Source organism: Molossus molossus, unplaced genomic scaffold, assembly GCF_014108415.1.
Source record: "Molossus molossus isolate mMolMol1 unplaced genomic scaffold, mMolMol1.p scaffold_m16_p_1, whole genome shotgun sequence".
Classification (NCBI taxonomy): domain Eukaryota; kingdom Metazoa; phylum Chordata; class Mammalia; order Chiroptera; family Molossidae; genus Molossus; species Molossus molossus.
In genome coordinates, this window is record NW_023425344.1 from 240,148,503 (window position 1) to 240,173,369 (window position 24,867).

General features: G+C 46.7%; 1 protein-coding gene across 1 annotated transcript in view; it reads right to left on the reverse strand.

Moving 5' to 3' along the window:
• Positions 1-1,083: 1,083 nt before the first annotated feature.
• Positions 1,084-24,867, reverse strand: part of EFCAB11 (EF-hand calcium binding domain 11) — an 85,974-nt gene continuing 62,190 nt past the window's right edge. The window contains exon 6 of the mRNA XM_036271507.1: positions 1,084-1,368. Coding sequence (XP_036127400.1) covers positions 1,167-1,368 — 202 coding nt within the window. The 3' untranslated portion in view covers positions 1,084-1,166. The remainder of the gene's footprint in view (positions 1,369-24,867) is intronic.

Consider the following 24,867-nt stretch of genomic DNA (forward strand, 5'->3'; position numbering starts at 1 on the left):
TTCCTCTACTTTTTTTTTTTTTTTAATTTTCTCCTGATTAATTTAGTTTTGGCCAGCGATTCCCCAGGATGTCCAGCTGCAGGCTGTTGGTTGCAAGGCTCTCATTTCTCCAGCCTGCACGCCCCTCGGCCTGACTGGACGTCCCTCCATTCCTCACGAGTGCTACGGTCTCCTCGCCTCCGGGCCTCTGCGTCGGAGGTGCCCTCGGCTGGAACCTCTATCCCCCCACCTGCCGACGTTGCCGGGCTGACTGCTGCCCCTCAACTTTCGATTTGGCATCAGCCATAGGCGTACTCAGAACAGACTAAATGTCCAACAAGGGGAGTCAGGTTGGAACGCGCACACGTCCACAAACTGGCCGACTCCAGGTATGCGAGTTTCCTAGTCACAGCTGGTGTGACCCTCTCTCCGCAGGGAAAAATACACATAGATACAGGAAAGGGTCTGGGAGGTTCATCTCCAGGGGTTTTACCAGAGATTTTCTAAACAGTGGGTGGGGTTACGTGAGGTCCTTTTTGCTCTTGTCTATCTATAGTATCTGTTGTAAGGATGCATTGCTTTGTGGTAAGAAAACCTATTTTTGTAAGATACTTTTATTGTTAATGCCTTTGCGTTCCCATCGTTAACTATTCTAAGCAGTTTTGGAAAGGATGGCTCGCTAACTATCACTGCACAGAAAAAGAACCTGGAAACTAATGAAAAAATGGGTCATTTCTAGGAACAGATAAATCACCGTATGGAGTACAAAAATGACCAGAACTGAAGAAATCAGACACCAGCGAGACTAACTTTAAACAAAAGTGTGATTTCAGCGAGACTACCGGGTTGACCAAATTATATTTGGCCAAATGCTAACTCAACCTCCAATTGTTAACTCAACCTCCTTGAGGTCTCTTGCGCATCTTCGAAGTTTCTTTTTCCATTCCCTTTGTTACCAGGCCAGGAAGACAATCAAATCTCTTCCCCAGGAGACACAGACCCTTTATGACCAGAGCTCAACCTAGTTCTTGGCATCTCTCCAGCCACATGTTCCCCTCAACCCCCCCCACCCAATACTCCCAAAACACCTGCTGACCAGCCGTGAGTTCCTTGCTCCAGTAATGCAGACTCCATGACCTGTGATTTTAGTCCATGCCTTCACATATGCTGAGTGCTCCGAAATGCCTTTAAAACACGTGTGTGCACACACATGACACAGTGGGGTCATACCGAGTATTAACATGAACCCCACCTGCATTATGGACATGGCGGCGTCTTCTGAACCTTGGCACTCGGAACCGTGGGCTGCACACCAGCAGGGCCAGCTTGTCAGAGATGCATGTTCTCAGGCTCCTCCTGTCTCTGCCGGGCTGACTTCTGCTCCTTAACCTCCGGTTTGGGCATCAGCCACAGGGGAAAGACTAAACGTCAGAACAGTGGGAATTAAGTTGGAATAGCGCTCACTATCTACCGAATCAGGGACTCTGAGGACGGGCCCCAGAAAGGGTGTTTGGAAGCCTTGCAGGTGACTTGCTGGCTAGTTGTCGTGCTGGCTAAATAAACTGAGAAATGATGAAACACTTAGGACACTCCCTTCATATATTTTTAAACCTACCTCCAGTCCAAGCTTTTGCTTTTGTGACAGTCCAGACATATGTATATGTATATACATTAAAAAAATAAATATCCAACCTCATCAAAATGTCCAGTGAAATTTTACTTATTTGACCAATGCAGGACATTAGGCTTTCTCCTAGAAAAAGAGGCAGTTGAAGCAGGTTTTCTCCCATTTGTTAGTTAGTTGTTTAGTAGATAAATTTGCATTATGGTTCAGAATGCTGGTTGGAGGAACAGAGCCCTGGGAAGGTAAACATGCGGTGTTTAGCCGAGGACCATGCAGCCACTTAGCGGGAGGCCAGGTTCAGCCCGAGCATTTCCACCCATGGCTGAGTCCACTGAGTCCCTGTGCTGCTCTGCCTTCAGGTACTCACAGTGATTAACTCGGTGTGGAGACCTTGGAGGGCTGCAGTAAGCACTGTATTTTGTGGGCAGGCAATTAGATGTGTACAGGTCTCTCACCTCTATCTGATCATCACCTACACGACATTCCTATCGGGCCAGCAGTGATTTGTTGGGGTTGGAGTACAGGCAGCCTTTTTGCATCTCCCTCTCTAGCTATTGCAGTCTTGGTTCGCACCCAACTGCCCCACTTGGGTTTTGTTCAGGAAAGATTTCTTCCAGCTGCTTGCTTTGCTCCACGAGTACATGTACAAGCTTCCAGAACGTACACGATCACAAGTCAAATGAAAAGCTTCAGTTCCCAGCCCTGGCTGGTGTGGCTCAATGGTTAGAGTGTCAGCCCGAGTGGTTAGAGTGGCAGGTTCAGTTCCTGGTCAAGGGCACATAACTGGATTGCAGGTTCAATCCCAGCCCCAGTCGGGGCTCATGTAGGAGGCAACCAATCAATGTGTCTCTCTCACATCAATGTTTCTCTCTCTTCCCCTCCCTTCCACTCTCTCTCTACACACACACACACACACACACACACACACACACACAATCAATGGGAAAAATATTCTCAGTGAGGATTAACAAAAACAACAATAACCAAAAAAAGCTTCAGTTCCCAGTCATCTAAAGAGATAAAATCTGAAACCAAGAAAACAACAAAACATGGTTGTGTTGAAGGGCTAAGTATAAATGAGGCCGACCAGTATTCCTCCTGCAAGGTCAGGACGTGCCAAAATGCAAAGGAAAAGAGATACTGTGGGATAATCCCAGTATCTTTGTGTTGTATTTATGGTCACCCTTGCAAAGGGATTCTTTAGCCGATAGACTTACAAGCTGATAGAAACAAACCAAAAAACTGTATTTAGTGGGATCGGGAGGAGGATGTCTGGGGGGGAAAAGGAGAAACATCTATAACAAAAATAAATTAATTAATAAAAAATTAAATAAAAAATAAGTTGCAAAATAATAATAATGATGAATAAATAAACAAAAACTTGCACATCCATGTTCACAGCAGCATTATTCATAACAGTCAAAAGATGGAAGCAACCCAAATGTCCATTGACAGATGAATGGAGAAACAAAACGTGGTGTACACACACAATGGAAAGTTATTCAGCCTTTAAAAGGAAGAAAAGTCCGACACTATGTAGGTGAACCTTGAGGACATCATGCTAAGTGAAATAAGCCAGTTAAAGAAGATAAATACTATAGGATTTGACTTACGTGAACTACCACGAGTAGTCTAACAGAAACAGAAGGCAGAATGGTGACTGCCAGGGCCTGAGCGGGGGTGGGTAGGGTGGGGGGGATTGTTGAATGGATATAGACTTTCACATTCACAACTGAAAATGTTCCAGAGATTGGTTCCACAACAACAGGAATATTGTGAACACTACTGCACTGGACCTTTAAAAGCGGTTAAGATGGTTAAAAAAAATAAACAAATAATCACATAAACAGGACTCCTGTTTGCAGGATCTACAGAGTGGATCTAAAAGTGAAATGCGGGCATGCTGGATCTGGCCACCATTCACGGCAAGAGCCTGGGGACCAGGTGAAGGGATGCGGGTCTCACGGGAAAAGGCAGGTCTGAAAGGAACATGAGTGGACAGTTACTTGTGGCCAATGGAAGAGTAACTGAAGAACATGCAGATACAGACCCACAGGTCACAGGATATGAGAGGAAGATGGTCTTTAGCATAAAAATGGAGTGTTTGACACCCCCCCCCCCCAATCATCAAAGGCCAAAAAAGCGTGGAAATTCAAGAAGCAATAATCTGAGGTTTCATGAATCTCAAAACACACACTGGAAAGTATTTAAAAGTCAACAGTCCTAACAGTGGAGCTTCAGACACATCACCCACATTTACTATCTGTCATTAAACCACACGGTCTTGCTGCTTCACAAATGGGACCACCATGTATGTAAGAAAGATCACACATGCTGACAACATCAGGACATTATGCCTGGACAGTCAAGAGGCGCTGATCTGCAACAATCTGGACCAACAGTCAATCAGCTCATTTTTACAAGTCTGTAGAAAGGGGAAAACACACCCTGGCTGGTTTGGCTCAGTGGTTTGAGCCTCGGGCCGCAGACCGGCGAGTCCCAGGTTCAGTTCCCGCTAAGGGCACGTACCTCAGTTGTGGTTTGTCCCCAGCCCCAGTTGGGGTCGTGTGGGTGGCGGCCACTCGATGTGTCTGTCTCACATCGATGTCTCTCTCTCTCTCTTCCTCCTTCTCTCCCTCTGGCTCTATCTGAAGATAAATGAAAAAGAAAAGTCCTCGCGTGAGGATAAAAAAATTTAAAAAAAGGAAAAACACTCAAAAAACATCCACAGCTCTATGGATGCTGGGGCGTACCGTCAGATTCCCCAGGCTGAAAGTGTCACCTGCTGAGTTCACAGCTGAGACCCCTGTGGGCCTCAGCCCAAGGAATTCGCTTGCTCAAGGTGACGGCCCCTCCCCTAGGGGAAGCCCACACCCAGCGTCTGCTCAGTGCTGGAGGACAAGTACAAACCGCCTCTATCTGCCACGTCTCTGGACGGTGGCTGGTCGGCCCCAGCGGGCCCCAGCATACTGGCTGAGGCGTGGGCTTCGCTTCTCTGGGAGTCGGCTTCCCTCACGCCCACTCGGCCTGGTTCCGAAAGCTCCGGTCTGTTTTGCAGGGCTCAATCTAAGACACTCCGGTAACTTAAATGTTTAATTTTAAATTTCAAATATAAGCGTGCACGCATCCCTGAAATTCCGCTCTGTGCTGAAGCCCTCTGCTCCGAGAAGGGGCCGGGGACGGCAGGCTTCGTTCTCCTGCCGCGGACGGCACCCACAATGCGTCCCCCGCGACTTCCTCTGCTGTCTTCCTGAAAACACGAAAGCTTAAAGACAATGGAAAACAATCTAGACGGGGAATCCCTCTAAACGTTTTAATCCCTCCCCCCAGTCTTTACCAGTCATCTCGCCCACAGCTAATGAGACAGATTAAAAAATTTTAATTGTAATAAAATACATATAACATCGTAACACTTACCATTATAACCATTTTTTTAAAAATATGTTTTTATTGATTTTTTTAGAGAGATATAAACAAACATTGATCAGCTGCCTCCTGCACGCCCCCTACTGGGGATCGAGCCCGCAACCTGGACATGTGCCCTGTCCGGGAATCCAACTGGGACCTCTCAGTCCATGGGCCAACGCTCAGTCCACTGAGCCACTTGGGCTGGGCCATTATAACCATTTTTAACCACATAGTTCAGTCACATGAAATATATTCATATTGTGCGACCGGCACCACCACCCATCACCAGAACTCTTTTCATCTCTCAAGACTGAAACTCTGCCCCCACTCAGTAGTAACTTCTAATCCCCCTTCTCTCAGCCCCTGCCAACCACTATGCACTTCCTTTCTCTAGGAAAATACCTAAGATGTGTTTAAAAGTTGAATGACTAATCTTTATTAAGTCTTTCCAGAGCCTTCAAAACTTAATTTTTGCATTCTGTTTGCTTAATATTTAATTAAATCACATTATTACAGTAACAAGGTCGACTGGCCTTGTTTGAGTAGGTTTGAGAACGAACAACACACACAGATTTGGGAGCAAACAGACATCAGTTCGTGGGAGAAGCACGTGCGTGCCCTGGAGAGAAGCCCCCCAGTCGCGGGGATTCGACCCGCTGGGGCATCCACCGGCTTGCTCTGCACGGCGACCGCAGGCTCCTCGGACTAGAGAATGGGCTGAGAGAGGTCTGCCTTACACAGAGACTGCTCGCATCACTGAGCACCCACTGTGCGCCAGGCACTGTGCTAGGCACGTGCTTGCATTCTGTCACGCAATCTCCGTAATCCACGAGGCAACTATTACTGTCATCATTTTACATGCAGGAAACTGAGGCACAGCGCGGTGCTCGAGCAATTTATCCAACGTCTCACCACTGAGAAGGGGTAGGGCTGAGGTCCGCAAGGCGGTGTGACTCCTGTGCTCACCCCGCCCGCCGCCGGCCACATTGGCTCTTCAGTTGAATGTTGAATGAAAGGTGGAAGAACAAAAATACAGTTGCGATCCTTTGTTTTCTACTGGCATCAAGCAAAATGACAAAATATGTCACATCTCGTTTTTTTAAAAAACCTGTTAACATAACCAACAAGGGATGCACTGAAATGCTCACAAGCAAGGAGTGTGGGTAATACAATCTGCAATTGTTATTTGTTTACATAGGGATGATTTCACTTAATTAAAGGCAGAAGAGTTAGGCAGTATTTGCAAGGAAAGAACTGAAGTCAGACATTTTAATTATGCTATCGAATTAGCACAAAAGGGAGAATCAGCTGGAAAGTTTGTAGAATATAATAAAAGCTAAGTGTGTTACGTCTCAAGATAACTCTTTGAGTCAAAATAAAAAAGCGAGCTGGCACATCTAAAATAATTCATAGTCAGATAGAAAGTGACTAATCAAAGCGGTCTCATTACAACCATCTATATCAACACCCACATGGGAAACCCAAGCTACAGTTGTATTAGAAGTATTTCCCCAGGAAAATAAAGCCTGAATTTGTGGCTGTCTCTTAAGGAGAAAAGTGAATGACATTTCAAACAGATATAGACATTAAAAGCAAATCACAAAAAAAAGAAAGTGTTTAAGATTGCCAAATCATAAAATCACAGCGAGGAGACGCGAGCTCCGTCTAAGAGCCTGCGGGAGACCTGGCAGAGAAGGGCCCTGGTCCTGCAGGACAACCCTGCCTTCTGCATCTGCAAACAAGAGGTCACTGCTCCCCTCCTCCGGGGCGCTGCGAGAAAGACGGCAGCACTGCAGAGAGAGGCCCCTGGGCCATCTGGCTCTTTTCTGTCCAACAATCCAAGAAGTAGACACCAAGAGGCACAAACCTAAGACTCAGGCTCCCTCCCAGATAGCCTGGGACAACTGCTCTTTCCTGGAACCATCTGACCTCGACGCCCATTTCTCCATGGGTCACCTGCCCTGCTGTCCCACAGACACACCCCAAGTTGGCGTCATCACCCTGCACCTGCTCTTTCTCCTGTGTTCCCTGTCATACCCTCCTCACCCACACCCCCGGAGCCCTCCTCCGCCCCTCCCCCCCTCCTCCTCACTCCACTGTCCGTCACCAGGCCCTGTGGGTTTAGACACAGAATGTCGGTGGATGCATCTGCTCTTTCCACGACGCCCTTAGTTTAGGGCCCAGACTCCTGCAATGAGGCTTCTTCCTAGTCATGCTCAGTTTGGCCAGGGCGCCTGGAATATGATTTTCTCTTTACTCAGCTCCCACTCCCTATCTAAATACCATCCTCAGGGCCTTCATTAACCAGGGTAAAGTCCGTGGAAAAAATGGGAAAAGAGAAAGGGGACCTTCCCACAGCGCTTGCTTGGTGAGGAATTTTCAGCATCCCGCTTAGACTCCCAGGAACAAGGGGAACACGACAACTTCCTTTGTGGCCTGAATACAATGGGCCCTGTCATCTGATTACAATAGGCCCACTTATTTTCAAGACCCTTTTATTGGATCAACAAACTGTTTCCTTCTGGCCGTCTCTTCAACGGCAATGGTTCATTGTGGGTAAACACCAGGCGCCTCTTGGTAATGTCTCCCAGGTGGGTTGTGTAAGGCTCGTCCCCATAGGAGCATCGGTGCTGAAGCAAACAACACAGACCTGAGTGAGCCCCAGACCCTGCCAGCACCCGGCTCCGTCCAGTTACACAGTTTTAGAGACAAAGCAGATAAAGACCTTCACTTATTAACAAGGCTTGTTAAATTCAACAACAAACAATAAAGATCAACTAGGGGCCAGGCACTGCCTTGAGCCCCTGGGATTCACAAAGGACACAGCTCTGCCCCTTAGGCACGTTCTAGTCTAGTGGGGCAGACAGATACAGACCGAGAATGGTGACAACACTTTTTTTTTTTAATCCTCACCCGAGGAAATCTTTCCATTGATTTTCAGATAGAGTGGGAGGAAGGGTGTGAGGGAGGGACAGAAAGAGAGGGAGAGGGGGGGGGGGGAGAGAGAGGGGGAGAGAGAGAGAGAGAGAGAGAGAGAGAGAGAGAGAGAAACATCGATGTGAGAGAGACACGTCGATTGGTTGCCTCCCGCACGATCCCAACCAGGGCCGGGGACCAAACCTGCAACTGAGGCACGTGCCCTTGATCGAAATTGAGCCCTTTGGTCCACGGGCTGAAGCTCTAGCTGCTGAGCCAAAATGACCAGAGACGACACTCTTTAAGTACTAGAAGATGTGAGAAAGTACATGAAGGAGGGAAGACTGACTAGGATGACGGAGGAAAAATCTAAAGGGATCTTAAGAGATAATTATGTAAAATCACCATACCGGACACCTGGCTCACTTCATAAATGCCCTTCAGTTGATTTTTATCTCCCCCATTTGGACTCAACAGCTATTACTGACCTGACCTTTCCCTTGTCTTCTTAAAAGTTCATATATAAAACCACCAACAAAATACTTGATGGTCACTGGTTCCATTTTTGGAGAAGTTCTCTTTTAATTGTAAGATGCTCCCCTGAAGGCTTGTTCTTGGGGACACCTCTTCTTCTAATCATCCAGGGTGTGGACAACAATACAATACAGCCCATTTACTTGATCGTTGATTATTTACTGAGCACCTGATGTCGACTGGAGGTGCTGGGTGCCGAAGGCACCATCATACCTCAGAAAAGAGGCAACATGAGCTTAGAAGAAGGGTCAGACCCATGAAGGGGGAGGCGATGCTGCCACAGGCAGTCCCTTCGGGGAGCGCTAGAGTGCATCTGACCGCACCTCCAATGTGGAATCGTACCGGATGGTAGGCTTGGTGACAAAGTTAACAAGAACAAAGTAGTATAATTGTGGGTTCTGAGATTTTTTTATTTGAAAGACCTAACTGACCCTCTAGTATAATCTTCTCACTTCATAGCTGAGAAACTCTAGGGTTGACCTGCCCAAGGTCATTCATTCAACAAAGAAGGGGACAGAACCTAGGTCCTGCGCTATTTTCCTTACTCTTAGGAGTAAAGGATGTCTTCAAGAACCAGGAGAAGGTCAAAGTATATTTCTCAATTCTGAAAAGCACAACACAATTTTTGTGTTGTTACTACAAGCATACTATCTCAGGAGCTATCAATCTGAGGTGTTTTTAGAAAGACACAATCAACAAAGACAAAGCAAGGTAGCTGTAAAAAATGTCTTTGAAGCTATTTCAGTTGCTGCTGTCAGAAAAATGTTTGAATTTAAACTCTAGTAGGCATAAAATAAGCTTACAGAAAGCACTAGTTTTGGAATCCAAATCAATGACCTAGAAATAAATCTCAGAAAGGGATAAGTGAAATTCTGAAAGAGTAGAATCAAAGAAAAGAAAAATGTTATTTCCAAATGGTTTGTAAAAATAATGTTTTGGGGTTACAGTGGAGAAATAGGTGCATTTTGAATCTACAGGTATTAATAATATACTGGCATTGTGTTACATAACACTAGTCGGCAAGGAGTGGATTTCCTTCCAAGGTACTTATTACTGGAAAACCTGAAGGATCTTGTATTACAGTCTCACCGAAAACACACACTCCTCTCCCTTTTCAGAGTCTTTGCCATCTGGCCTCTACTTCCACCACGTTTCTGAAGTTCTCTAAGGTCAACATTCTGTCCTCTACCCAACACCTCTGATTTCTTGACTTCTTTGTTCACCATGTCTTGAAATGCTGCCTTCCCTTTGTTTCTGTGAAACTGTAGGTTCCTGGCTCTCCTCTGTCCATTCCTTGTCTGGCTTCCCTCCTAGCCACGGGCATCCTCTCAAGGTTGTGCCTCGTCCACTTCCCTTTCTAGTTCTCCGTTCACGCCAACATGGCAGCATGATTCTCCTGTTGCCCTAGGCTCCCAGCCCTTGGAGCTAACCTCGACAGTTCTCTCCGCATGGCTTCCCAATATCCAATCAGTGTTTGAAATGACCAGATTCTTTCTGTGTAACATTTGTAAGATCTGACCTCCCCTTCACATCCATCTCCTTTACCCTCAGAACAGGACCTCATTGGTTGAGCCCCAGTCAGTTACAAAGCTTCCTGTGGACCAGTCTCCTTGCTCTGGTACAGCCTGCAGCCTGCAGCCAGATGGAGGCCCTTCTCATCATGTCCCTTCCTTGTCCAAGAATCAGTACCTGCCCTGCTGACTCCAACCTCTGGGCCCCTCCCCTGAATGACTGCCCCCTTTGCAAGTCCAATCTAATAACTTTTTCCAAGATTCAACAAGAAAAACCTTCTCGCATGGTGTCTTCCCAACGAACGCCCTTCCACAGTGAAATTTAATTTCCTGCCACATCTGGACCACACTCTCTCACGCTCGCTCTTGCAACCAAAGGGCAGCTCTTGTAGAGACCCCAGTAATGAGGGGCCAGCACAAGGGTCTCCACAAATGTTGGCTAACTTGAATGTAATTATACCACAGCTCTACCAAAGCTTAATTTTAATTCTATAAAGATTGAGGGAAACTAGAAAGCGTATCTTGTTTCAACTGTAACAGTTACACTTTACGATTTTACTGTGTGAAATCGGAGATGAATACATACTAAATGCAGTGTTTTTGTTTGTTTTTTTTAATTGGAGATATCCCTGGAACAAAATCTTCAGATACTCTTGTCTCTCCTTTGATGTTTTAAAAAGATCTTATCACTCTGAAATATAAAGGGGTCTTCTGGCATTTGAGGGGTGACAATGGGTAGACACTCAAATATGTGAAGGATGACTTGTGTCCAAAAAACTAGGGGTCAGAGAGATATTTTCCGAACGGGAATTGAATTCTGACAGGAAGCTGTCTGCTGGGAAATGAAGAAGGGCTGCGAAGAGCCAGTAATCACCGTCACATTTTAGTTGCGTTGACTGGTCTGAAATACACATGTGGGATTTACAATACTCAGGTTGTTCTGGGAAGAACTTTATGCAGAAGAGGAAGCCAAAGATCTTTTCAAATGTGAGCATCCACATCATCAAACGTGTTACTATGTCACAAATCACAGGTCTGTCTTGCAAAATAACTAACGTTCAAGTGTTCTTTGCAAGGCTTATGAAATCCTCCAGCCTTCACGTCAAGGTGAAACGGGCAGGAAGTTGCTATAATGAGATTGTTCAAAATCACATGTGAAAATTAAAATCACACATGTGGACTTGTACCTAATTTCCTCTGCCTTATTTCTTTCTAATCACATGTGGAGTTTTGGTTTTTTCTTCATTCATTCACTAAGTATTTACTGAACACTGTTCAAAGCTCCCGAGATTCAATGATCTCTATCCAAAAGGAATTCACAGCCACATAGGGGAGCTCCCAGGCTTGGTGGAAAGAAATGAGGAGTCAAGGACAGGAAACAACTCAAAGGGAAAAAAACACTCAATGGAAAATTTCAGATTTACTCCTAAACGTATTAAATGAAGAATAATCCACCAGCTCGATGTTAAATAAAGCCAGCAAAGAACTCGAACGGCTTGATCACAGACCCCGTTTTCTGAAGTTTTCACATCTGAATGGGTCAGGGCCGAGACGACAGTGAGTGACAGTCCCTCCCATTGTAAGATGCTGCAAAATGATGACTATGGGGATGGAACCGGTTTTAGCCACCACAAATAAACGGCCCCTGCATTTATTTCATAAGAAAAAAAAAATGTCGATAGTTTTATTTTCTAGTTTGCTTTTGGCAGTCCTTTCTTCATCATTATTATGTCATCATAAAACAATTCTGAAAGAGTAACAGGAAATCGTTACAGAAATGCTGGAAAATACACAAGTAGTGGGAAGCGATCCATGTGACCAAATCCTCACAATTCTACAGGAAATACATAACAAAGAAAATGCTGAAATTAAACAAGATGCTCCAACAGTAATTTTTTAGGGAAGACAGAATGAAATGGAACAGCAACAGCAGACCCCTGGTAGCCAGGAATGGGCTCCCCTCCTGGCCAACAGGGTGCCTCTGCATCCTCTGCTGCCCCACCACCACCTGACCCCCGGTTCCCTTCCCCAAGTTCCTGGTGTCACCTCTACCCCTGGAACCAGCAGGGAAGGACCTGCTGCTATTTATTTCCCATGTTTTTGCCTTTCTTCCCAAAGAGATCACATGCTGTTTCTTGGGGACAGGAAGTGTGCCTTCTGGTTCTCTAGCGCCCGATAAATGTTTGCTGATGAGGACACATATGCTAATTTTAGTTTTAATATGTATGTGAATATGAACAACATACAGTTGGTTGAGCAGAAAGGTTACAAAAGTTTAATGCTATATATTTTGCTTTACTTGGCGAGGTTTCTGAGGAATTCAGTAAAGTCTTGTATTATTCAGACACGATGGTAAGAAATGAAACCATTCCCACTGGAAAAAAATGAAGATTCATTTATTCTGAACTGTCAAATCTCTTTAAACTTAGAAACGAGATCTAGAAAACAAAAGATCATCAAACCTTTCATTAACCAATAACCTTTATTTCCATCTCCTTCCCCTCTTGCCAAACTCCAGTTTATAAGGTGATTCTTATATACACCCAATGAGGACTACTGTTTAAATTTTTTTAAATAACATAATTTTAAATAGTAACTGTCCTAAACAAATAGCACCTATGCCTTTTTTAAATTCCACCCACCCACCCTGGCCGGTTTGGCTCAACGGTTAGAGTGTCGGCCTGCAGTCCAGAGAGACCCAGGTTCGGTTCCCGCTAAAGGCATGTTCCTCCGTTGCAGTTTGACCCTGGCCCTGGTTGGTCGTGCGGGTGGCAGCCACTCGATGTGTCCCTTTCACGTCGATGTTTCTCTCTCTCTCTCTCTGTTCCTCTCTCTCCCTCCCACTCTACCTGAACAAAAAATGGAAAAATGTCCTCGGGTGAAGATAAAAAAAATAAAATAAAAAATAAATTCCACCCACCCTACCCACACACTCAGCCTATTTAAACTTCACAGACTTCCAGGTTCAAATGCCTCCAGCACAGGGGTGTCAGAGACAAGTCACTGGGTCAGCTGAGCCATGCCAGCAGACAAGTGACCGTCTGGGTGCTGGAGGGAGGCTGGTGTGGGCAGCACAAGTTTCAGGGACTCTCAGATGGCCCCACGTTCACACTGAACACAACTCCTTTCCCATCTATTGAACCTTCTTCATGTAGACATAGCCTTAAAACACACACACACCCCTGTGCTGCCAGCACTGCTTGGCGCGTCCCCAGAACCCACTAAATCCTGCTCCCATTGCCAGTAACCAGGCCCCCCCTGATTCGGGAGAAAAGTACCCCTCCCACACCCACAGCTTAGGGGTGGGGTGCTCTGCCCATCAGCAGGACACCCCTTGCCAGCAGAGACTGTTCTCGGATTAGCAGCCGCTCCTGGCCCTAGTGATCTGTTCAAGGTTGTGCCACAACCTTAGAAAGAAGCCCAAGACGAGACCTTGCGCCCACCTTCAGGTTGTGGGCGTGAGGCTTGGAGCCGCTGTCGTTAGTGCTGCAACCACAGTGGGCATCAGAGAGGGCAAGGGTGAGGCTGAGAGAGGCAGAGCCCGCGTCCCGGCTCTGATGGGCAACACGGAAGCGACCCCACCTCTCCAGGGTTCAGTCCCGAGAGCCAACTCATCTCCTTTATCAATTACAGCGCCTGAGTTACAATCAGCCACATGTTGCATCCTACGGACTGACTCAAAATTGCAGCATGAAACTCTTGTACGTCGTACTGGACAGAGTCTGGAAATCGGGCGTTGATTTCGAGATGAAGCCTAGGGCATCTGAAGGGGGAAGAGCCGCCACGAGAAAGGGAAAAGGCGGTCGGGAAGGACAGCCGGGCGGGGGGCTGATACATTTCTTCCACGTTACTTACGCCGTCCTTTTGCCTAAGCCTTGGTTGTTAGGGAATCTGGGTTTTAAAAGACATGAATTCCTCAATTACAGGATTTCAGACACTGTGTCAGGGGTGACTGAAAAGATATATTCGAGCAGGGTCCCTGTTGGGCATCCCTCAAATTACACATAGGAGGCAACAACAGCCCCCTCCATGCCCCTTCAGATCTGATTTCACCCACCGACTTCTCTCCCCTAAACCCCAATTACAAATATAGTCAGGGCCACATAGTATCACTTGTCACTCTTTCACTTTAAATTCTTAAAGTCAGACCCCAAACCTCTGAGTTTCTAAGCCCCCGCCCAGCGTGGCCTACAACTGGGGGACAGGTGTCTCTCTCCAGCCCCCTCCAGGCTCCTGCGTCCATGGGTTTTCCCTCCTCAAGTCTCGCTAGCAATTTCTCAAAGGCACGAAGAATCTTCCCTCCCCGGGTTTGGTACACACTGTGCATTTTGCCCGCGACACCCTCCATGTGGCCTGGCCGCCCCCACCCTCTTCGTTTGGCTGACCTGACTTGATCTCCAGGGGGATGCTGAAATGTTCCTCCCTCAGAGAAGCCAGCCGACCCCATGGTATCCTTTGCTTTTCTAACATAGCAGGTAGGGATTTGTGGTGATCTAGTTTTAGGGTAACTATTTCCCTAAGTCTTCTGTCCTGACTCGACTGTCCCTAAGTATAAAGGCAGCATCAGGGCTATCTGCTCATCATACTTACAGGGCCTGAATCGGCTGAATGACTCCTGGCTTCTGCTCTCTAGTTAGTGTGATACCTCTGTCTCCTTCCTGAGGCCAGGGTCCATGCCTTCTAGCTGGCTCATGCAAAACACACCTACAACCAGTCGCTGATGTCCTCCGCTGATTCCCCGGTCTTCCCCAGCCCCTTGCTAAACCTCCCCTCCACCAGCCGAGCCTCAGCGGTTGCCTCACCGTGTCCACATCTGCCTTCTCTGGAGCTAAGGAGTTCAGCAGCCACACAAGGAAGGAAGTGGAAAGCAGGACTGGCTTAGGGGTGCTCTCCCCAGGGAGCAAACTCCACATGATGCTATTCTGTCTCCATGGGGAGCCTCCTGCCCCAACATAACTTCCCTTGCTCCGTCTTTATCTCTTATTTCACTGTGTTCTGTGCCCTGAATCTATACTTGTTTGATTTAATAAGCATTTAGCAGATATTTTCTTTTAATACAAATGCCTCAGGGAGGATTAAGGGACTATCAGTTATGTACACTGTAGTATGAATTAGATAAATCAAAGTGCTACCCCCACTAACACCTACCTGAGATCAGCTACGCTGAGGAAATGAGAGTTTGATGGAGTGGAGGCAGAGGAAGCAGCAGCTGGGATTTGGGAGCAGTGTGATCCGTGAACATGGGAACCTGTGAGGTAGGAGGGGCACTGAAGAAAGGGTGGGCCTAGAGCCCAGACAGGCAGGGGAAAGGCTCCCCCTCTTTTCCTTTCTGTATTTCAACACCAACAGGACCCACAGGCAGTGCATGAGTCGACCACACTAGAGATTAGATGCCTGGGAAAATAAACCTCATTTTATTCCACTGTCCAGTCATTATATTCCAGGTTCCAGATTCAACTTTCCCCAAGTTTGGGAATCAATCCACTCTCAGCTAGCAGCTCTACTTCACTGTTTCTTCCAAAGGGGAAAACTCTGACCTAAGCCCATAACAATTGTGCAATGAACACATGTTTGACTGACAGATCAACTGTGTGCAATCTGATCACAGAATCAAAACACCTGGCCCCCGAGAAGAGACCCTGGACTCAATGAAAATACAGCTTTCTGTTTGAACATCATCAAAGACCTTCATGTAGTTTATAGGTTAGGGTGGCCTGCATTTCAAAGTAGGTGTTATGCCCTGACCAGTTTGGCTCAGCAGCTAGAGCGTCGGCCCATGTACCAAAGAGTCTTGGGTTCGATTCTGGCCGAGGGCACGTACCTCGGTTGAGGTTTGTCCCCAGCCTTGGTCGGGGTGGTGTGGAAGGGAACCAGTTGATGTGTCTCTCGCACATTAATGTTTCCCTCTCTCTCCCCCCCACCCCTTCCACTCTATCTAAGGATAAATGGTAAAAATATCCTTGGGTGAGGATTAAATAAAAAATAAATAAAGTAGGTACTACATTTCAACTATTATTGCATATGTGATTATGTGGTCTTCAGGAAGAGTTTGATATGAAATATCCCCACTTCAAGGAAAGATACTCTGATTTTGTATCAAGGCCATGTAAGGCATGTATAAGCATACATCAAGACAGAAGGACTCCGCAGGGTTCGGCAGTGAGCTGCCTTCTGTAAAATGCTCTCCTGAAAACACTGCAACTGGGCTTCTCTTCCAGGTTTTTCTGGAGTCTCCAGTTTCCGAGCTCCCAAGTACTTGTCTTCAGCCAGCTGCCATGGGGAGGCACCTCCTGGGCAGGTCCCCTCCTGCCACCATTACAAGGCAGCTTCTTGTTTTAAGTGCTCTGTAACTCAGGCTAATGTATTTATTCTTTTATTTTTTTCTGTAGCTAAATAAAGATATATTTGCAAACTAAGGATGAAGACACTTCAAACTCTGCCTTTGAAGCCCACTTCTGGTTAAGTAATTGATGCCCCTCATAGGGACCAACTGTAAGTCAGGAGAAAAATGACATTCGTACCTTCTCTAGTATACCAGAGACTGAAACACTGTTCAAACCTACCTCCTTTTTTAAAAAAAAATCCTCACCAGAGGATATTTTTCCATTTATTTTCAGATAGAGTGGGAGGGAAAGAGAGTGTGAGAGAGAGTGAGAGAGAAACATCGATTGGTTGCCTCCCACATGAGCCCAACCAGGTCACATATGCAATAATAGTTGAAATGTAGCACCTACTTTGTTTATTTATTTTTTATTTAATCCTCACCCAAGGATATTTTTTCCATTTATCCTTAGATAGAGTGGAAGGGGTGGGGGAGAGAGAGAGAGAAACATTAATGTGTGAGAGACACATCAACTGGTTCCCTTCCATACCACCCTGACCAGGGCCAGGGACAAACCGCAACCAAGGTACATGCCCTTGATCAGAATCGAACCCACAACTCTTTGGTCTGCAGGCTGACGCTCTAACCGCTGGGCCAAATCAGCCAGGGCTGCCTCCTTTCTTATGGAAACAAACTTGTGCACACTCGGTCTCATTCCAGCGTGTTAAAGAAATGTAACCACATTCAGCGAAATAGAAGTATCTCTAAGATGCTCGTCCCGCCTCCTCCTCACACTTTAGGAATGGTAAGTCCAGCTTATCAATAATAGTAACTACCCAGACATACTTCAGTGAGAAGCCAAAGTATGGAGGTCATTTAAAAGAGGGGGGTCACAGGATCTACCCCCACTGTAGCCCCTCCTGGGGGTCAGAGCGTGGGCCACTGTCCTTCCTACATAACTTCTCATGGCTGCAGCCATGTGGAATCCTGGCTTCCAGGAGGTAAAAAAATGAACTGGATCTAGAATTAGACAACAAGCTACAATAATTTGAATTAGTCTTAGCTGAGGCAAATCTGAGAGTACTCTAGCTGTAATTCACATCTCCTTAGACAGGTCAAACACTGCCCCTCGCCAGGATTCCTCACGCGAAGGTGCAGACATGCTGTTCTCCTGAAGGGTTCTTAAGGGAAGACATTATCCTCTACCAAAATCCACACAGGAACCTAACCGATGTTGTGTGATTCATAGCAAGTCAATAATTCTAATTATAAGGTAAACTTCCCAAAGTCGGTCATAGAAATGCACTGTGTAGTAGCTGAAACACACAAACGAATGAATATAGGCAGCGAATAGCTACATTATGAAGCATGACAATACAACCAAAGCTTGTGAACCCGCCCTCCACCTAAGACCCAGGCAGTGGCCAATACTGTGGTAGCTGCCTTCTTGTTCTTCTCCTGATCTCAGGCCTGTGCCTCGTCTTCAGAAGAGACCACTCTCCTCAATCCTGAAGTTATCATTCCCTCTTCAAAATAATCGTGTTCCAGATACGGACCTTTAAATGCATATCGTTTAGTTGGACTAAACATTGAGACCTTATCTCCAAATGGGTCTCAAGTTTGTGTTTCAGGGGGCAGGAGGGGCTGAGCTCAGCAGCTGACACTCCGCAGGCCTTCTGCGCCTGCCACGTGCACCCCGTTCAGGAGAACCAGCCAAAGCGCTAAGGAGTCTCCTGGCTTCCACCCACAGCAGTCACAGATTTCCTCCACTCTCACGCAGGGTAGTGTCTGTGTATATAGCTCCTGTCTGAAACGGGGTGAGAACTTTCTGCTCACCACTATGGACCTTTGTGTTAGTCATTACGACAGAGCAGACTGCTGACCGCCACACTGGTGGGGAAGTCCTCTTGTCCGGAGGAGAGTTGCACCAACCCAAACACAGTCTGGGCCTCTACCGCACCCCCCTCCCCAATTCCCCTTCATTAACGACTAACGGCACGGAGGACCCTGACTGCCTGCTTGATCATATAATTTGGTCAACATATTCACTACTAATCCCATGGACTTGCTTCAGATTCTGTCAGAGACCATCCTTCTTCCAGAAAGCCATGTCACTGTTGGCAACCCATCCTCACCGGCAAGGTTCTTAAGAACCGTGACAGACCTGAGAATCAGCCTCCTTGCAAGCTACCAAGGTGGCCTGCCTCCATCTCAAGGGTGCTAGCAGAAGACCCAGGACGAATGGGTCACAGACAAAGCACTTCATTTCTCACGGCACAGCGAGCAGCGTGCGGATCGGCACATTTGTGTCAGTTCCTTACCCCCAAATTCTACGGGGGATGCAGCCGGGCCCAGGGAGGTGCCTGCACACAGAGGGTTGTGTTACAGGAGAGGGATCTTGGGTTTAGGGAGCCGGCTCCTTGCAGATGGTTGATGAGCATGCCTGCCTCTTGTTCTACAGGGAGACACTGTCTTCTGAGGCTGTTCACTGCACACACATCCTTCAGAGGATATTCCGGGACAACGGGCAGTCAGGATGTATAGAAACAAGAGTGGTCCAGAGAGGCCCCTCAGTCCCCCATCATCTGCTATCCTTTAAAGTGTTTATGCATTTTCTTTATTGTATGATTGTTTAAAATGCTATCTTGAGCTCAGAAATGACATTCATATTTACAGACCCTCTTGGGGGGATGCGTGCCTGTGTGCAGCAAAGGGTTCCCCGAAAGCTGTGTGTTTATTAGGGTTGACAAACATGAGGTCTCTAGGTTCAGGCATTCAGAAGTCTGGAGGGAATCTTTCTGACTCAGTTTTTTCCTCTATTAGAGAAAAACAATTTTTCTCCGTAATATTAGCTTGGAATTTAATGAATAATTCTAAGAGATATAAATATATGTTGTGAGATAGAACCATAAAAATGCTGAGCCCTGGCGAGTGTGGCTCAGTTGGTTGAGCATCATCCTGTGCACCGAAAAGTTGCCGGTTCGATTCCCCGTCAGGGCACATGCCCAGGTTGTGGGCTCAATCTGATGGAGGCAACGGCTGACATTTCTCTCTCACATCTATGTCTGTCTCTCTCTCTCTCTCTCCCCCCCCCCCCTCTCTCCCTTCCTCTCTCTCTAAAAAAAAAAAAAAAAAGTAAAAAATGCTGAAAGTTCTAGCCAGTGTCTGTATGGCCAGCGAGCCCCCTTTATATGATGGAAGACCATCCTTACCACAAAGCCCCTACTTTACATTATCCTACAATTTACACCTTTTCCTCCGAAATTGTCCGTTTTCCCATGTTACTAATGTACTGACCTCTTCTTTATATTACCCTGCAATTTGTACCTTTCCTTAAGTCCATCATATTCCTTGCATTACCAACGGGCTGACCTCTCCTTTCTATTTTCCTGCAATTTTTACCTGCTCCCCCTGACCCCACCAGATTCCCCACGTCACTGCTAATGTACTGACATCTCACAATTTGTACTGCATTTCTTGCAATTTGTACTCTTTTTTCCCCCCAGAAAAACTGAAGGAAAGCTGCATTGTTTCCGTGTGTCCAGGGTACGGAGCAGAGGGTGCCCGGGACTCCTCTCTCGGAGCCTCGGACAGGGCTCCCGATTTAGAAAGGCATTAGGACTCGATTAAACATGATGAGCTGGGTCCTGAGCGGACGGCCCAGTCAATGAGGAGAGAAAGATGCACATTTTATCACCTGTCCTGGAAGAAAGCTTCAGGGGCTCCACAGAACGAGCCAAGCCTGTAAGAGGAGCGTCATTTACATGTAACATTCTCTTTTATTGCATCCATATGAAAGAGAAGCTTGTTCATATGTTAACAATTTCCCTCCCTTCTTCTGACTGCCATTCTCCATATTCCCTCCCGGTCACTCCGAGGCGAGACTTCCCGCAGAAGGTGCTGCCTCTGCTGAGTCTCGCGCGACTTAGAGTTGGGGAGGCAAAGGGGGTCGAGTTAAGAAAATCCCAGGCAGAAAGCGCTGCACGTGCAAAGGCACAGAGGTGCGGGTCTAAAACCTTCCGGGAACTGCGAATACTCCCGAAGGGCTGGGGCACGCATCAATAGGAAGGCGGCTGAAGCTACTGGGGCATGAAGGAGCCGGCTGACGGAATGTGGACCTTGCACTCAGTGTAATTGGGAGCCATGGAAGATTGTACGCAGGAGAGGAGAGCGCTTGTATCTGAAATCAGAATAATGTCTCAGACGGTTGGGAAGGAGGCTGTGTTAGAATGGGGATGAGGCCGGAGGCAGACTAGGTGAGCACACAATTAGCTAGTAAGGAGATGATGAGGGCACGTGTCACGGGCTGAACCATGTCCCCCTAACATTCATATGCTGAAGTCCTTAACCCCTTGCACCCCAGGATGTGACTATTTGGGGACCGGGTCTTTACAGAGTTAATTAAGTTAAAATGAGGTCATTAGGGCCCCAATCTATTATGACTGATGTCCTTACAAGAACAGGAAATTAGGACACGGACCCACAGACAGAAGACCCAGAGAAAGACAGCCGTCTGCAAGCCGAGGGCAGAGGCCTCAGGAAAAACCAACCCTGCTGACACCTGCTGTCAGACTTCTATCCTCCAGAATTCTATGAAAATCCATTTCTGTGTTTAAGCCGCCCGCTCTGTTATCTTTGTTATGGCAAACTAACACAGCACGGGTCAAGGATGGTGAGGAGGAAAAGCCTGAGAGAGACTTGGTTGGGAGAATAGGCAAACAGTTGGTGATAAGTGGTCAAGGAAAGAAGGGGACCCAGAGGGTTCTGGCCTGGGTAACTGGTAGATGGTGATACTACGAACCAGGAAATGTAACACAAGAAAATAGATCAGCCCGTCAAGGTGGAAGACAACATCGAACGCTTAGGACATGTGGAGTTTGAGGGGTCAATGGACACATCCAGGGAGAGAGAATCACAGGAAATGAAGACACGAGTCTGGAAGTCAGAAGCAGGACTGAGCAGGCGCGGCGCTGCGAGTCCTCCACGTGGAAGTGCAGGCTGTGGACGGAGTCTCCAGAGAAAGCACGGTGGTAGAGGGGAGAACTGGAGGGGCGTGCAGCCGAAGGCCTCCCTCCGCGGGACCAGTACTGCCCCAGACTCCAGTGGAAAGTGTGTTCCAAAGAGGGAGTGGGCATCAGGGAGGAATGCTGAAAAGAGGCCAGAGACGGCAGAGTGCCCACTGAATTTGACAAGCAGGAGATTACTGGTGAACTGGGCAAAATTACTCCTTAGAGCTGTCGGAGGTGAAAGCCACGCAATGCTGAGTTGAGGAGCAAAGAGATGGGAGGATGGAAACAGCCAGCACAGAGGAGCCTTGCAAGGAGCTGGGCTGAGCTGGAGCTAGAGGTGATGCAGGGTCCAGAGGGCTCTCTTATGAGGCTCAGTAGAGGTGGTGCCGGTGGTAGAGGAGGAGGAGGAAGCAGATGGAGCTGCAGTGGCCACATCCTAAGGTCAGAGGGCCCGGGGCCTCACTGACTTATTATGCCTCCAAGACTCAATCAAACATCATGCTCACAATGAACTGTTCCTGCTCCACTGGGCGGGGGCAGGGACTAGATTCGGTTTAGAGCAGACTCCTGTCCAAATTATGCTCATGGGTGCAGGTAGCCCGTTTGCAGACAAGTCCTCATAGGCTTCTCGGCAATGTGAGGTAGATTATATTCACTGGGTATGATGAAGGGTTCGCTAGGTCAGGTAAAGAGGGGAACAGTGAATCCAGAAGGAGATGGGAAGAACTGGATTCCCGACAGAGTGTCTGACATGGCTAAAGTTAGGTGAATTCTAGTCGCTTTCTACACATTGACTCTCCCACCAGACCGCAAGTTCCTTGCCTGCAGTGTTGTGACCCGCACAATGCCAGGCACCCAGAAGGAGCCCAACCAAGACGGAATGAAAGCCCTGCCATGGCTGCGGAGAGATCATGACCTCAGCGCCAGGTCTGCAGGCCCCGAAGCACAGGTCCTGCTTACAAGGCGAGAATGAGCCCAGCGAGTATCCGCACCTGATGTCTATACCTCTCATGAGACGAGGAGGGAGGGACGTATAACTGAGCCTGTCAGAGAGCAACTCTGGCTAGATAACCAAAACCATTTCTGAGCAACGTCAAGGTTATATGCAGGGAAATAAAATAATGAGGCCAAGGAGGGTTTAAAAAGGCAGAATAAAGAAAACTGAGCCCTGGCCGGTTTTGCTCAGTGGTTAGAGCGTCGGCCTGCGGTCCAGAGAGACCCGGGTTCGGTTCCCACTAAGGGCACGTACCTCAGTTGCAGTTTGTCCCCAGCCCTGGTCGGTCGTGCGGGTGGCAGCCACTCGATGTGTTCCTTTCACATCAATGTTTCTTTCTCTCTCTCTGTTCCTCTCTCTTCCTCCCACTCTACCTGAACAAAAAATGGAAAAATGTCCTTGGGTGAGGATAAAAAGAAAAAAAGAAACAGAAAACTGAATGAGGACAGCATTTAATATATAAAATTTGAGCCCTGGCCTGTGTGACTCTGTGGTTAGAGTGTCAGCCCCAGGGCTAAAGGGTCTCGGGTTCAATTCCCACTCAAGGGCACATACGTGGGTGACAGGTTCTATCCCCGGCCCCAGTTGGGGTGTGTTTGGGAGGCAACCAATCGATGTGTCTCTCTCACACTGATGTTTCTCTCTCTCTCCCTCTCCCCCCACTCCCTCCCTCCCCCTCTGAAGATAAATGGGAAAATATCCTTGGGTGAGGATATTTTTTTAAAGAAGTCCTCAGCTTTAGCGATGGGTAAATTTTAGGGCTACTGAAGAGAGGACACTGTGGATATGGCTCATGTAACACACAGATTCTAAGTGCCATCTCAACAACAGAGTAGCTCAAAGGTGCCCTTCACATATCACAACACTGAGTAACTGTCTGCCTCGCTCACAGTGGCCAGTAAGAACTCTAACCAGCTGAAAACAGTCATGCTCTATCACGAGTAATGCATCCACGTCCCAAAACCTAATAAAAACAGCCTGATTAGTATCATTTTTGTTCAATTGTTTCTGTGTTTATACTTAAGTTTGTACTTTGTTCCAAGGCTGTGGAATCACTTACCAAATGTGTGGGGTGTGGGGCAGGGAGCCTTGGAGACTCTGCTATTTCTTTTTTATAATTTTCACTCCTCACCCGAGGATATTTTTCTATTTATCTTCAGAGAGAGAGAGAGAGAGAGACACACATTGATGTGCGAGAGACACACCAACTGGTTGCCTCCCGCATGACCCAGACCAGGGTGGGAACAGAACTGCAACCGAGGTATGTGCCCTTGACTGGAATCAAACCCTTGACTCATTGTTCCACAGGCCGACACTCTAACCCCTGAGCCAAGGTGAAACTCTGCTGTTTCAAGATGGAAGAACAATTCTAGCTTACAGTAGGAACATACTGAAGGATGGTTCTGAGAAATATTTGAGACTGTCATCTTTTACCAGATGAACCCCGTGGTAACTGTGGTATTTGGGGTTTCTCTCGCTTGCAGTGTTTACAAGGTCAAATCTAAATGCATATATTAGAAATGCATTCTATTTTAACTGCTGAGTATGAGATGAATTGATTTATTTGCTTATTTTCAAATGTGTCTACCAGCCTTTAGAAGCTATTATTTACATAAAGGTGCTTTTGAACTTTACAAACATATTGGATGCTACCTACCATCTAAATTTTTTTTTTTTTATCCTCACCTGAGGACATTTTTGCACTTATGTTCAGATAGAGCAGGAGGTAGAGTGGGAGGAAGAGAGAGAGAGCCACATCGACTGGTTGCCACCCACACGACCCCAACCGGGGCCGGGGACAAACTGCAACCGAGGTACATGCCCTTAGCGGAACCGAACCCGGGACTCTGCAGTCCACGGGCCGATGCTCTAACTGCTGAGACAAACTGGCCAGGGCCCATCTAAATATTTTAAATGAGGTATTCAACAGGTACAAAGCAACCATCTACATCCAAAATAAAAAAATGAAAAGATAGAAATCATTGGCAAATGCCTTCCTAAATCATATTTTAAAAATAATAATTTTTACAGATTTGTTTTCATCATACTGAATTAAAATATGTTTTCTTAAAATATTGAAACATAAATATCTAGATCCATTTTCAACACTTTACACAGACTATTGTGAAGTGCATTTTTGCCAGCAATCAGTATGTCTACTTTGGGCAGTTTTATAATGATTATTACAATTCAGTGTCTGCAGTTTTGTTTTGTTTTAATTGACCTAAGAGACAATTAACAAATGTGAATATTTATCTTAACCTTCTTTAAGGTCTAAATTCACTTTTCATCTTGACTTTTCTCATTTTCACCTTGTACTGGTTATTTACCAGACGTGTCTCTTTCTTCCTTTAATTGGTTTTTGTACTTCCTTTTTCCTTCTTTTAAAAACAAAAACAAAAACATTGCTTGTTGTTAAGCGGTGTGCATAACATTAGGATATACATTATTACCTTCGAACATTGTCTACGTGGTATCGTTTTCCTCTACTCCTTTACCTCATTTGAATTAACCTAAACTGCAGTGTTTTCCTTTGACCATTCTTTTCACCAAACCACGTTCCCGTCTTC